The sequence below is a fragment of the Myxocyprinus asiaticus genome, chromosome 29 (assembly GCF_019703515.2).
Source record: "Myxocyprinus asiaticus isolate MX2 ecotype Aquarium Trade chromosome 29, UBuf_Myxa_2, whole genome shotgun sequence".
NCBI lineage: Eukaryota > Metazoa > Chordata > Actinopteri > Cypriniformes > Catostomidae > Myxocyprinus > Myxocyprinus asiaticus.
The window spans coordinates 11,093,818-11,109,100 of record NC_059372.1 but is presented as its reverse complement, the minus strand read 5'-3'; the positions used below and the strand labels follow the sequence as shown (position 1 = coordinate 11,109,100).

The 15,283-nt window shown below is 39.8% G+C and overlaps 1 protein-coding gene across 3 annotated transcripts in view; it reads right to left on the bottom strand.

Annotated features, from left to right (window-relative positions):
- hipk1a (homeodomain interacting protein kinase 1a) overlaps positions 1 to 15,283 on the bottom strand; it is a 39,304-nt gene that overhangs the window by 2,153 nt on the left and 21,868 nt on the right. For all 3 annotated transcript variants that reach the window (XM_051662832.1, XM_051662831.1, XM_051662833.1), the window contains exons 13-15: positions 13,686 to 13,844; positions 12,841 to 13,040; positions 9,843 to 9,955 (exon numbers count right to left, since the gene is read on the bottom strand). In XM_051662832.1, the coding sequence (XP_051518792.1) occupies positions 9,843 to 9,955; positions 12,841 to 13,040; positions 13,686 to 13,844 (472 nt within the window). The remainder of the gene's footprint in view (positions 1 to 9,842; positions 9,956 to 12,840; positions 13,041 to 13,685; positions 13,845 to 15,283) is intronic.

Sequence of the window (15,283 nt, the reverse complement as noted above, 5' to 3'; positions counted from 1 at the left end):
AACTTATATATTCATATTATATATATTTAAATGACGTCTCACCATTACATCTAAGTAGCTCGTGATATTTCTCGACTCTCGTCTCTTAACGGGACTGCTACCTCCAATGGGTCTGCCGTTCTCATGAAATGCAATATCAGTTGTCATTACTCCACTAAACATGTAGATCAGTCTGCTAGGTAGCTGGGAGAGATGAGTCACTAAACTCTGAAAAAGTCTGTCCAACATGCATCAATAACTGTTGCCTATAACTGAGCCAATAACTAAAACTATTAACTGCTCCACCTCTGTGTCAGCCCACAGCACCAATAATATTTCGTTGTGAAATTTAGGGTGACCAAACATCCACTTTTTCACAGACATGTCTTCTTTTTCGGACCCGAAAAAAAGGCTAGGCTTTCAAAACTGGTTAGAAATGTGTAGGATTTGTCTTTGTCTTCATATCGATGTGCTTTCTACAGTTAGGACTATTATATATTCTGTGTATTTCGTACTGCACACAACAGTTTTCACGTGTCTTTATGTGATTATTCTCTCTCGCGCTCTCTCACTCGCTCTCCTGCTTCATCAGACTGATGCTTACTGTATTAATTTTAACTGAAAACGTTGACTGCATCGAGACAACATCAACTATACTGCATATCAGGGAAATATGAGGGGAGCACAAAACATCAGCCAGGAGAGTTTTTCCAAAAAACATTTATCTTCAGGAAAGTTTGCCTGGGCACAGCAGGAAGGCTAAAACGAATTGGAGGCTATCAAACAAAATATTATAAGGTAAATGAGACTTAAAAGTGGTTACATATTCACAACACTTTTTTTTATGAATTATATTTAATTACTTTTTCTTTCTTTGTTACTGTTATCTACTGTGTGTGTGTATATATCTATAAATATATACATATACAGTCATGTGAAAAAGAAAGTACACCCTCCTTGAATTCTATGGTTTTACGTATCAGGACATAATAAAAATCATCTGGTCCTTAGCAGGTCTTAAAATTAGGTAAATACAACCTCAGATGAACAACAACACATGACATATTACACCCTGTCATGATTTATTTAACAAAAATAAAGCCAAAATGGAGAAGCCATGTGTGAAAAACTAAGTACACCTTATGATTCAATAGCTTGTAGAACCACCTTTAGCAAAGTAATCGTTTTCTGTATGACTTTATCAGTCTCTCACATCGTTATGGAGGAATTCTGGCCCACTCTTCTTTACAACATTGCTTCAGTTCATTGAGGTTTGCGGGCATCTGTTTATGCACAGCTCTCTTAAGGTCCCGCCACAGCGTTTCAATCGGGTTCAGGTCTGGATTTTGACTGGGCCATTGCAACACCTTGATTCTTTTCTTTTTCAGCCATTCTGTTGTAGATTTGCTGGTGTGCTTGGGATCATTGTCCTGTTGCATGATCCAATTTCGGTCAAGCTTTAGCTGTCGGACAGATGGCCTCACATTTGACTCTAGAATACTTTGGTATACAGAGGAGTTCATGGTCGACTCAATGACTGCAAGGTGCCCAGGTCCTGTGGCTGCAAAACAAGCCCAAATCATCACCCATCCACCACTGTGCTTGACAGTTGGTATGAGGTGTTTGTGCTGATATGCTGTGTTTGGTTTTTTCCAAACGTGGCACTGTGCATTATGGCCAAACATCTCCACTTTAGTCTTATCTGTCCAAAGGACATTGTTCCAGAAGTCTTGTGGTGTGTTCAGATGCAACTTTGCAAACCTAAGCCATGCTGCCATGTTCTTTTTAGAGAGAAGAGGCTTTCTCCTGGCAACCCTTCAAAACAAACCTTACTTGTTCAGTCTTTTTCTAATTGTACCGTCATGAACTTTAACATTTAACATGCTAACTGAGGCCTGTAGAGTCTGAGATGTAACTCTTGGGTTTTTTACAATTTCTCTGAGCATTGCACAGTCTGACCTTGGGATGAATTTGCTGGGAAGTCCACTCCTAGGAAGATTGGCAACTGTCTTGAATGTTTTCCACTTGTGAATAATCTTTCTCACTGTTGAACGATGGACTTTAAATTGTTTGGAAATGGCCTTATAACCCTTCCCAGACTGATGGGCAGCAACAATTGCTTCTCTAAGATCATTGCTGATGTCTTTCCTCCTTGGCATTGTGTTAACACACGCCTGAATGCTCCAGACCAGCAAACTGCTAAAACTTCAGCTTTTATAGAGGTGGTCAAACTTGCTGATGATCAATTAATCAAGGGCATTTGATTAGCAGCACTTGGCTACTACCTCTTAATTCCTATGGAAGCAGTAAGAGTGTACTTAGTTTTTCACACATGGCTTCTCCATTTTGGCTTTATTTTTGTTAAATAAATCATGACATGGTGTAATATGTCATGTGTTGTTGTTCATCTGAGGATGTATTTACCTAATTTTACGATCTGCTAAGGACCAGATGATTTTTATTATGTCCTGATACATAAAACCATAGAATTCATGGAGGGTGTACTTTCTTTTTCATATGACTGTGTGTGTGTGTGTGTGTGTGTGTGTGTATGTGTGTATATATATATATATATAAGACAGGAAAGTCAGTGTTCTGCCATGGCCAGCAAAGAGCCCGGATCTCAATCCCATTGAGCACGTCAGGGACCTGCTGGATCGGAGGGTGAGGGCTAGGGACATTTCCCCCTGAAATGTCCTGGAACTTGCAAGTGCCTTGCTGGAAGAGTGGGGTAACATCTCACAGCTAGAACTGGCAAATCTGGTGCAGTCCATGTGGATGAGATGCACTCCAGTACTTATTACAGCTGGTGGCCAAACCAGATACTGACTGTTACTTTTGATTTTGACCCCCCTTTGTTCAGGGACACATTATTCCATTTCTGTTAGTCACATGTCTGTGAAACTTGTTCAGTTTATGTCTTAGTTTGTTGAATCTTTTTATTTTCCTACAAATATTTACACATGTTAAGTTTGCTGAAAATAAAAGCAGTTGAAAGTGAGAGGTCGTTTCTTTTTTGGCTGAGTTTATTTGGCTAAGGTGTATATAAACTTCTGACTTCAACTGTATATATATATATATATATATATATATATACAGGTGCATCTCAATAAATTAGAATGTCATGGAAAAGTTCATTTATTTCAGTAATTCAACTCAAATTGTGAAACTCGTGTATTAAATAAATTCAATGCACACAGACTGAAGTAGTTTAAGTCTTTGGTTCTTTTAATTGTGATGATTTTGGCTCACATTTAACAAAAACCCACCAATTCACTATCTCAAAAAATTAGAATATGGTGACATGCCAATCAGCTAATCAACTCAAAACACCTGCAAAGGTTTCCTGAGCCTTCAAAATGGTCTTTCAGTTTGGTTCACTAGGCTACACAATCATGGGGAAGACTGCTGATCTGACAGTTGTCCAGAAGACAATCATTGACACCCTTCACAAGGAGGATAAGCCACAAACATTCATTGCCAAAGAAGCTGGCTGTTCACAGAGTGCTGTATCCAAGCATGTTAACAGAAAGTTGAGTGGAAGGAAAAAGTGTGGAAGAAAAAGATGCACAACCAACCGAGAGAACCGCAGCCTTATGAGGATTGTCAAGCAAAATCGATTCAAGAATTTGGGTGAACTTCACAAGGAATGGACTGAGGCTGGGGTCAAGGCATCAAGAGCCACCACACACAGACATGTCAAGGAATTTGGCTACAGTTGTTGTATTCCTCTTGTTAAGCCACTCCTGAACCACAGACAACGTCAGAGGCGTCTTACCTGGGCTAAGGAGAAGAAGAACTGGACTGTTGCCCAGTGGTCCAAAGTCCTCTTTTCAGATGAGAGCAAGTTTTGTATTTCATTTGGAAACCAAGGTCCTAGAGTCTGGAGGAAGGGTGGAGAAGCTCATAGCCCAAGTTGCTTGAAGTCCAGTGTTAAGTTTCCACAGTCTGTGATGATTTGGGGTGCAATGTCATCTGCTGGTGTTGGTCCATTGTGTTTTTTGAAAACCAAAGTCACTGCACCCGTTTACCAAGAAATTTTGGAGCACTTCATGCTTCCTTCTGCTGACCAGCTTTTTAAAGATGCTGATTTCATTTTCCAGCAGGATTTGGCACCTGCCCACACTGCCAAAAGCACCAAAAGTTGGTTAAATGACCATGGTGTTGGTGTGCTTGACTGGCCAGCAAACTCATCAGACCTGAACCCCATAGAGAATCTATGGGGTATTGTCAAGAGGAAAATGAGAAACAAGAGACCAAAAAATGCAGATGAGCTGAAGGTCACTGTCAAAGAAACCTGGGCTTCCATACCACCTCGGCAGTGCCACAAACTGATCACCTCCATGCCACGCCGAATTGAGGCAGTAATTAAAGCAAAAGAAGCCCCTACCAAGTATTGAGTACATATACAGTAAATGAACATACTTTCCAGAAGGCCAACAATTCACTAAAATTGTTTTTTTTATTGGTCTTATGTATTCTAATTTTTTGAGATAGTGAATTGGTGGGTTTTTGTTAAATGTGAGCCAAAATCATCACAATTAAAAGAACCAAAGACTTAAACTACTTCAGCCTGTGTGCATTGAATTTATTTAATACACGAGTTTCACAATTTGAGTTGAATTACTGAAATAAATGAACTTTTCCACAACATTCTAATTTATTGAGATGCACCTGTATATATATATATATATATATATATATATATATATATATATATATATATATATATATATATATATATATATATATAGACTGTGTATATACACGGGCGGCCAAAAGTTTGGAATAATGTACAGATTTTGATCTTATGGAAAGAAATTGGTACTTACAGTTGTGCTAAAAAGTTTGCATACCCTGGCAGAAATTGTGAAATTTTGGCATTGATTTTGAAAATATGACTGATCATGCAAAAAAAACAACAACTGTCTTTTATTTAAGGATAGTGATCATATGAAGCCATTTATTATCACATAGTTGTTTGGCTCCTTTTTAAATCATAATGATAACAGAAATCACCCAAATGGCCCTGATTTGCATACCCTTGAATGTTTGGCCTTGTTACCGACACACAAGGTGACACACACAGGTTTAAATGGCAATTAAAGGTTAATTTCCCACACCTGTGGCTTTTTAAATTGCAATTAGTGTCTGTGTATAAATAGTCAATGAGTTTGTTAGCTCTCACGTGGATGCATTGAGCAGGCTAGATACTGAGCCATGGGGAGCAGAAAAGAACTGTCAAAAGACCTGGGTAACAAGGTAATGGAACTTTATAAAGATGGAAAAGGATATAAAAAGATATCCAAAGCCTTGAAAATGCCAGTCAGTACTGTTCAAACACTTATTAAGAAGGGGAAAATTTGGGGATCTCTTGATACCAAGCCAAGGTCAGGTAGACCAAGAAAGATTTCAGCCACAACTGCCAGAAGAATTGTTCGGGATATGAAGAAAAACCCACAGATAACCTCAGGAGAAATACAGGCTGCTCTGCAAAAAGACGGTGTGGTTGTTTCAAGAAGCACAATACTACGATACTTGAACAAAAATGAGCTGCATGGTCGAGTTGCCAGACAGAAGCCTTTACTGCGCCAATACCACAAAAAAGCCCGGTTACAATATGCCCAACAACACCTTGACACGCCTCACAGCTTCTGGCACACTGTAATTTGGAGTGACGAGACCAAAAGAGAGCTTTATGGTCACAACTATAAGCACTATGTTTGGAGAGGGGTCAACAAGGCCTATAGTGAAAAGAATACCATCCCCACTGTGAAGCATGTTGGTGACTCACTGATGTTTTGGGGGCGTGTGAGCTCTAAAGGCACGAAATATAAATAAATAAATAAATAAACAAAAAACTGAAATATCTTGCTTGCATAAGTATTCAACCCCTGTGCTGTGGAAGCTGCCTGGATAAACTGATGAAAGAAATTTCCCTGACGAAGACAATTATTTTACCATTGGCATCCACCTGTGAATCATTAAAGTTGCAATCACATTTTCTGGATAAAAAACCCATTGTTGAAGGATCATTGGTCAAGCTGTGAATCTGAAGGAAAATGAAGACCAAAGAGCATTCCACAAAAGTTAGAGGTAAAGTAATAAAAATGCATAGATTAGGGAAAGGGTACAAAATAATATCCAAATGTTTGGATATCCCAGTGAGCACAGTTGGATCAATAATCAGGAAGTGGAAGCTGCACCACACCTCCCAGGCGCTGCCAAGAAAAGGCCGTCCCTCAAAACTCAGCGCTCTAACAAAAAGGAGACTTGTGAGAGAAGCCACAGTGAGGCCAACAATCACTTTGAAGGAGCTACAGAGTTCAGTGGCTGGGAGTGGATTAATGGAGCACCAGTCAACCATATCAAGAGCGCTGCATAATGCTGGCCTGTACAGGAGGGTGGCAAGAAAGAAGCTGTTACTCAAAAAGTACCATCTGAAAGTATGTCTGGAGTTTGCCAGAAAGCATGTGAGTGACCCAGCTGCGATGTGGGAGAAGGTTTTGTGGTCAGATGAGACCAAGATAGAGCTTTTTGGCCAAAACTCAAAGCGCTATGTGTGGCGCAAACCTAACACTTCCTATGCCTCAAGACACACCATCCCTACAGTGAAGTATGGTGGTGGCAGCATCATGCTGTGGGGATGTTTCTCATCAGCAGGGACTGGGAATCTTGTTAGAATTGAAGGAAGAATGGATGGAGCAAAATATAGGGAAATACTGCAAAAGAACCTGCTTCAGTCTGCTAAAAAACTGAAGCTTGAGAGGAAATTCACCTTTCAGCAGGACAATGATCCCAAGCACAAGGCCAAAGCAACATTTGTGTGGCTCAAGAACAAAAAGATAAATGTCCTACAGTGGCCCAGTCAAAGTTCTGATCTCAATCCTATTGAGAATCTGTGGCACTATTTGAAAATTGCAGTCCACAAGTGTCACCCAACCAACCTGAACAACCTGGAGCAAATCTGCCGAGAATAATGGGCCAAAATCACTTTGTTACTGTGTGCAAAGCTGGTACATATGTACCCCAAAATACTTAAAGCAGTTATTGCCGCAAAAGGTGGCCAAATATTAATGTGTGGGGGTTGAATACTTATGCAAGCAAGATATTTCAGTTTTTTATTTTTCATAAAAATATTTACCAACAAAAAAAAACAATTACCTTACAATAACTGATTTTGAGTTTCAGTGTTTTAAAATAAAATATCAATCAGAATGAAATTTCAGTGTCAATTCATTTGTAATTTGGTAATATGAGAGAATTGGTCAGGGGTTTGAATACTTTTGCAAGGCACTGTATATATGTTTGTATGTATATAGTATATACACACCGATCAGCCACAACATTAAAACCACTTGCCTAATATTGTGTAGGTCCCCCTCGTGCCACCAAAACAGCGCCAACCCGCATATCAGAATAGCATTCTTAGTTGATATTCTTCTCACCACATCAACAAGGCATTTATGTCCACGCTCACTGGATGTTTTATGTTTTTGGCACCATTCTGAGTAAATTCTAGAGACTGTTATGTTTGAAAATCCCAGGAGATCAGCAGTTACAGAAATACTCAAACCAGTCCATCTGGTACCAAAAATTATGCCACGCTCCAAATCACTGAGATCACATTTTTCCCCATTCTGATGAGCTCCTGACCCATATCTGCATGATTTATATTTAGTTTTTCCACGTGCCGTTCCATCTCGTGCATGGTCCAACACTCAGCTTTTCAAAGTATACTCTTTTAATCGTGAGCCCATGTAGATGCGTTCAATGCATAACCACTGCAACTGCTTGGCAATACACTTAAGCAAAGTCAGCATGTCTAGAAACTTCACTTCATTGCTGCCACAAGATTGGCTGATTAGACAATCGCATGGATGATTGTTGGTGCCAGACGGGCTGATTTGAGTATTTCTGTAACTGCTGATCTCCTGGGATTTTCACACACAACAGTCTCTAGAATTTACTCAGAATGGTGCCAAAAACATAAAACATCCAGTGAGCAGCAGTTCTGTGGACGGAAATGCCTTGTTGATGTGGTGAGAAGAATATAATCTCAGAATGCTATTCTGAGATGTGGATTGGCACTGTTTTGGCAGCACGAGGGGGACCTACACAATATTAGGCAGGTGGTTTTAATGTTGTGGCTGATCAGTGTATATATATATATATTGTATATATGAACTGTTCAACTGGCCCTCGATCAAGAACACCACCTGGCTAGTGGTCCCCGGGTAATTTGAGTTTGAGACCCCTGATTTATTTCCTTCTTGGGAAAGTAAACAAAACAATATAAAACAATATATTGCTTTATTAACATTTCCAAAAAAAATAAATAAAAAAAATAAAAATAAAAAAAATCCACAATATGAAGATAGGCAAGTACTAAAATAGTACCAATTCAAGTAACATTAAATGTTTCCCAAAGTCTAAGTAGGAGTTTAAATAATTTAAAGAACTAATCCACACATAGGTTACATATTCATTGTAATGGGCATTAAATCTCTTAAACGCTCATCCTCCACAATATTAATCTGCCTGTAGACTGTGGCTATACACTTTGTTACAGCAATTGTGAAGCCGAGTTCATGATTCGTGTCAATGCCATCTTCAAGCGCCACTTTGAACTCTACATGAAAAACGCTTGCAGACAAAAACATCTCATTCTGACTATTCCGGTTTCCAAGCTCAATTGACAGCATTTGTGGCATAATATTTATTACCACAAAAATGTATGTTTTTAACAGAAGAATTAATGTAAGTGCTTTTATATAATTATAAGCTTCACATTTCTGCCTTTAAATGCTCCAAAAATGGGCCCCATTCCCCTTTAGAAAACGTAAATGTGGCCGGCCTGTGGCAAAACCCAAGGACACAACGTTGGAGTTGGCTTGAAAACGTTCACAGTATTTGCAAAGGGCGTATTTGTTTTTAGGGCGTTGCTTGGGTGTTCTGGGTGGGTGCAAAGGTGTTTGGAATGGTTGCTTACTGGCCCAATATATGATATTTTGGTTCCTAGATATGGATGGGAGCCCTCTGTCAATGCAATTCTATGGGATTGGTAAGATACTGTATATACTAGCACAGCTCTTCCTATGATTTGAGGTTCTATTTATGTCCTTAACACAAATGGTATGGGAAGTGTTACACAAGTTGAATACTTGGGGTAAGGGTTTGGTCAAATGCCTAATCCCAAGTATGAGCAACAGAAATAGTGATGCTTTCAAAAATAAAGGATAAATGCAAATTAAAGGAATATTCCGGGTACAATACAATTAAGCTCAATGATCAGCATTTGTGGCATAATACTGATTACCACAAAAAATTATTACAAATTAAATTAAGCAAAAATCAAGGTTACAGTGAGGCACTCACAATGGAAGCGAATGGGGCCAATTTTAGGAGGGTTTAAAGGCAGAAACGTGAAGCTTATAATTTTATAAAAGCACTTACATTTATTCTTCTGTTAAAACATGTAATATTTTAACTGTAAAGTTGTTTAAATCAATGTTTTTATGGTCATTTTAGAGTTTACGACATTATGTTGTTATGGTAACGAAGTTGTAAAATTGGATATAACTTTACACATAAAAGGTTAGTTAGTGCTTTTATCTTACTAAAATATATATTTATTTAAAAATATACAAGTACTTTAACATTTACAGATTGGCCCCATTCACTTCCATTGTAAGTGCCTCACTGTTAACTAGATATTTTTTAAAAAGGAGGGACGAGTCTAACAACGTTTTTGTGGTAATTAACATTATGCCACAAATGCTGTTCATTGGGCTTAACTTATATTGAACCCGGAATATTCCTTTAACAACTGTACTAACTGTGCAGTGGAGCTGTTCACATACCTGGCTGAGGTTTAGAGGCTGAGATCTGTTAGATGCTGCTCTCTGATGCCGGTCGCCGCTGGACTGTGACGCTTTACCTTTCTTTGATTTTCCAGAACTATTCGAGATTTGCTCTAAAAATACATAAACAATATCTTAAAAGGGATATAACAGAAAACAGAATTTTCCTGGATCTTTTCAAATAAAAGAGATCAATGTACTCTAGCAATCGCAATGTAAAGCTCCCTCCCCAGTTCATCTGGAGCACTGAAGGAAACTGTTAATAAATCATCATGGTATTAATGTCACAAACATGAGGACATTAATAGATGAACGTCCATATTAACATATTAATGCATATTCGGTACTGAACAACTCTTTTTTTCCATATGCAAAAAGGCAAGCCAATCATATTAGAGGTCCTTTACATGAAGACGTCTTAAAAGTATAGTAGCAAAAACATCCTTAAAAATCATTTTAAGGGTTAGAGAGAGGGTTGAAAATGGTTGTTTAAAGCTGAAGTGTGTAACTTTTTCTGTGTTAAAATACTTTCTCTTATCCCAGCTTCATATGCAGGGACAACTGTACAGTATGTAAGCCATTTGTAGGTACATTTTCTTGATAATGGTAAACACTGTGTCTCTGTGGCACTATAAAAATTCCTCTGTTTGTTTTGAAGGAGCAGTCCATACTGACACAATAACATTAACTCAACCAATGGCGTGAGTCTGAGGCGGGACTAGCTGTTTGATCGGTCAAAAGACGACAGGGGCGTATTCAGAAAGCTGTTTGAAATCAAACATTTTTGTAATTCCAATCGGTGGCGCAGAAATTACACACTTCAGCTTTAAAACTAAATTATGATGAAATAATAAAAACTCAATGGTACAAACCACTTTGACTAACGTTATAAGTAAACTTCAGGGAAAAAGCTACAAAAGTGTAGAACAGTGCTACTCAAGCCATCATTTGTGGCTTGCGTTAAAATAATATGCGTTAAATATATTTATCAAAAGCCTAAATGTGTAAGAATTGTGGTGTGTCCATTTTCAGGAGTATTTATGGTAGTTCTCTGTATTGCTGAATCACAGCACAGTTATAGAGGGAAATAAACTGTGAAGGGATGAAACGAATGAAATAAACAATAAAGAATATCTGAGCATAACAGATGTTACATGAGAGCGGAGGTCAGTCTGCATGTGCGTTCATAGAAAATATGTGTGCACAAGCGGTCTATCAATTAAACATGCCTGGCTCCTGCCAGGTATGGGGGGTACTCAGACTACTTATTTTCATGTCTGTAATTGGCGTAACATGGTGTAATTGTTAAGATCACAAGGCCCATTACACATATATTTTAGACTTATTCCCCATATTAAAAATACAGCCTACTGAAATAAATAAACAGATTAACATTGTACACAATCATAAGATTGGTCTACTACCTTCATTATAAGAAATAAAATACAGCAATAGACTTCCAGCCTTAATGCAAATTACAAGGACAAATCAGAGTCCACATGAATGCAAGGATGGAGTGGAGAGAAATATAATAGATGGGGAGATCAATAACATTTAAGATTAACAACCTAAAATTTGAACAAAGATGGGAACTGCTTAAAGTAATTATGCTGGATATTACATGACTGAAATCAGGTCTTTTACACAATGATCTGTCCTGTGACAAGATTCAGAGAAAACAGTGACTCCAGCCAGGTCTCCTAAGCAACCAAATTGGCCCGGTTGCTAGGGAGGGTAGAGTCACATGGGGTAACCTCCTCGTGGTCGCGATTAGTGGTTCTCGCTCTCAATGGGGCGTGTGGTAAGTTGTGCGTGAATTGCGGAGAATAGCATGAGCCTCCACATGCTGTGAGTCTCCGCGGTGTCATGCACGATGAGCCACGTGATAAGATGCACGGATTGACTGTCTCAAGCGGAGGCGACTGACACTTGTCCTCCACCACCCGGACTGAGGTAAGTAACCGCTACACCACGAGGACCTACTAAGCAGTGGGAATTGGGCATTCCAAATTGGGAGAAAAGGGGATAAAAAGTATCTCTCGGCGACACCGAACATACAACGGGAGAGAGAAACACGCATCCCGCAAAACACTGTATCCAGCCATATTGCATGGGATGGTGCATTACAATTCTAGTCCAGTATATCGCGAACACCCGCAGCATGATTTTGGGGAGATATTTGATGAGTGGGAAGAGGGTGCCTGTGGTACATTAACAGAAGCCACAGATAGTCACTGCTAGAAACACTACCAGGCTTCTTTATGGGCACTTAAACTATGCATTGCACAAAAATATGTATTACCGTTCTCGCTCGCGTGACGTCTCTGACTCTCTGGTTTGCAGCAGCCGCTTCTTGAGAGTCATTGCTTTCGGCCAATGACAAAATACTACAAACTTCTATTTTGTGATTGGTTGGGGCGGTACAGCCCACCCTCAATGTCTGCAACACATAGCCCGCCCCCAAATTGCTTTTAACCAATGCACAAATCGTAAAAAAAATTATATTTTATTTAATGTTGTGTTTGCCAATTGTTTGTTTGGGTGGGCAAGACTCACGTTTGGGTGGGCTCAGCCCAGCACGCCCATTGAGGTGGCTTCACACAAATGCTTATTAGTGATCTGCGTTACTTCACCACAGAAAAGCTAAAGATGGTGAACAAATCTTTATGAATTCTTACTCCAGCAGTTTTGGAGTTAATACTGGATCATATCTCTCTTGTTTTTGAACGCATCTCTGGTGTATGTGATGTTGAACAGTCATGGTGTTTGTTAGTTGAAAGTGACAACAGAACTGATCATATCTGTTTTCTACATAGCAATGGATGTGGTAGAAAGTGGCTCTTTTGGGAAAAAACAACAACAACAACAACAAAAAACATGAGAAATACTCTTGCTGAATATAGCCCCTGACAAAACAAAACCAAACAAAAAACAAGTAGATTCCTAGAAACCACAATGACACTGACAGATTCAGACTTGGTTCTGCACTCTCACTAACCTGTTGATGCTCCATCCCAGAGCTGTGTCTTCACCGAGGGCATGACCACAGCCAGAGATTTGGAGGAGTGCTGTGTGTTGTTCCCTAAAAAGTCAGGGAGGCGTTTAGGGCTGAGAGGAGTGCTGGTGGAGGAGTCTGAATCCTGGGAGTCATGAACAGTCACACAGCTGATCACATTTGCACGCTGGTTTACACTACAGCTGCCACACAAGAGAAAAGAACACTAAGGATCACAATATTGATCTCAAAATTTCTGTTGTAGATGCTAAATGAGCAGACCTTATACCTCATCCTAACTAGTTGCAACATGATACAATTATAAATGACTTCATCATCAACGTTAAAGGAGTTTTGTATTAACTGGTCATGCCTGTCAAAAATGTTACGCATTATCATATTGACAAACGTTTTTATTTTTGCCGTGGCACACTGTGTATTACAACTTTTAGTGAAATGTCCAAAAACCTGCTCCTGCTGTGATTTTGCCGAGGCATTAATTAATGCCTATTAAAGCTTGAAAACTGACATTTTGCTTTTGGATGAATTTTTAACCTTTCTTTAGGAGTGTTTACTGCAATCTTCACACTTAATATCACTCAAACACTGCACTTGCTTTTTATTTTTACTATAATAATAAATAATGAATAAATAAATAAAAAGTTATCATCAGCAAATATAAGAGAATTTCATTGTAATTTTAGGGGTTTCTGCACATTTTGAGTACAACACATGGCTTAAATAAAATACAAGATAATAATACACGTATACTGTAATATTTATAAGGATCATATAATACAAAACTAGAATGCAGAATTTTGTTTTTTGTGATGTAAGGATGATGACACCTTGTAGGTGGAATCTTCCTGTCGTCCTCATCCTCTGTATCGCTGTGGATGGTGATGATGCTGACAGCCGGGCTAGGGGTGTCGGAGATGACAATTGGCTGGGACGCATCACCGCAGTTGTGCCCTACTAAAGGAGTTGGCTGCATGGAGGACGTGGGCCTGCAAGATAAATATATACATTATTTAATTATTGATTACATCAAATTCCACCCTAAAATGGAATTCAAATACAGTTGTGCTCAAAAGTTTGCATACCCTGGCAGAAATTGTGAAATTTTGGCACTGAATTTGAAAATATGACTGATCACACAAAAAATAGTGATCATATGAAGCCAGTTATTATCACATAGTTGTTTGGCTCCTTTTTAAATCATAATGATAACAGAAATCACCCAAATGGCCCTGATTTGCATACCCTTGAATGTTTGGCCTTGTTACAGACACACAAGGTGACACACACAGGTTTAAATAGCAATTAAAGGTTAATTTCCCACACCTGTGGCTTTTTAAATTGCAGTTAGTGTCTGTGTATAAATAGTCAGTGAGTTTGTTAGCTCTCATGTGGATGCACTGAGCAGGCTAGATACTGAGCCATGGGGAGCAGAAAAGAACTGTCAAAAGACCTGCGTAACAAGGTAATGGAACTTTATAAAGATGGAAAAGGATATAAAAAGATATCCAAAGCCTTGAAAATGCCAGTCAGTACTGTTCAATCACTTATTAAGAAGTGGAAAATTCGGGGATCTCTTGATACCAAGCCAAGGTCAGGTAGACCAAGAAAGATTTCAGCCACAACTGCCAGAAGAATTGTGGGTTTTTCTTTGTATCCCAAACAGGTAACCTCAGGAGAAATACAGGCTGCTCTGGAAAAAGACTGTGTGGTTGTTTCAAGGAGCGAGAGAGAGAGAGAGCCGCATGCAGCTGCTGTGTGTGTGTCTATGTGTTTGTGTTTAAGTCGATTTGAGATCATTTATGTTATTAAAACTTATGTTGACTGTTCAGCCGGTTCCTGCCTCATCCTTGCCCACCTTACCCTGTTACATTGGTGCCAAAACCCGGGAAGGAGGAGAGATACGCTGTCGCGGAGTCCTTGCCACTGCCATCCGTCAGGGGAGCAGCCGCAGCCGTCTGCCTGGGGACAGAGGGGTTGCTACTGGCTGCCAAGAGTCGGAGGAACTGCTGCCGTCCGCCGAGAAAGGGGAGGAGCCGTTCCGTCCACGAGGGGTCGGATGAGCAGCTGTCATCTGCCAGATGTCAGAGGAGTGGCTGAGGACCAGGTGACGGCGTGTCCGGGGACCGGCGAGCCAGTTTTCTCTTTCTCTCCTCTCTCTCTCTCTCTCTCTGTCGCTCTGCCTCACTCTTTCCCTCCCCTCGGCAGGCACGGCTGGAAGGGCAACACCCTCCCTCCAGGAAGGGAGGGGAGTACGTCATGCAGGTGGTTTCCCTGGCCTGTGTCAGGTGATGGAGGAGTGTGACGAGGAGGAGGGTGGGGCCGGGCATGTGTCCTGAATCGGGCTAATCAGCCGGGAGGGGGATAAAGACGAGCCAGAGGTGCCAGTTTGAGAGAGAGCCACATGTGGCCGCTGTGTGTGTGTGTC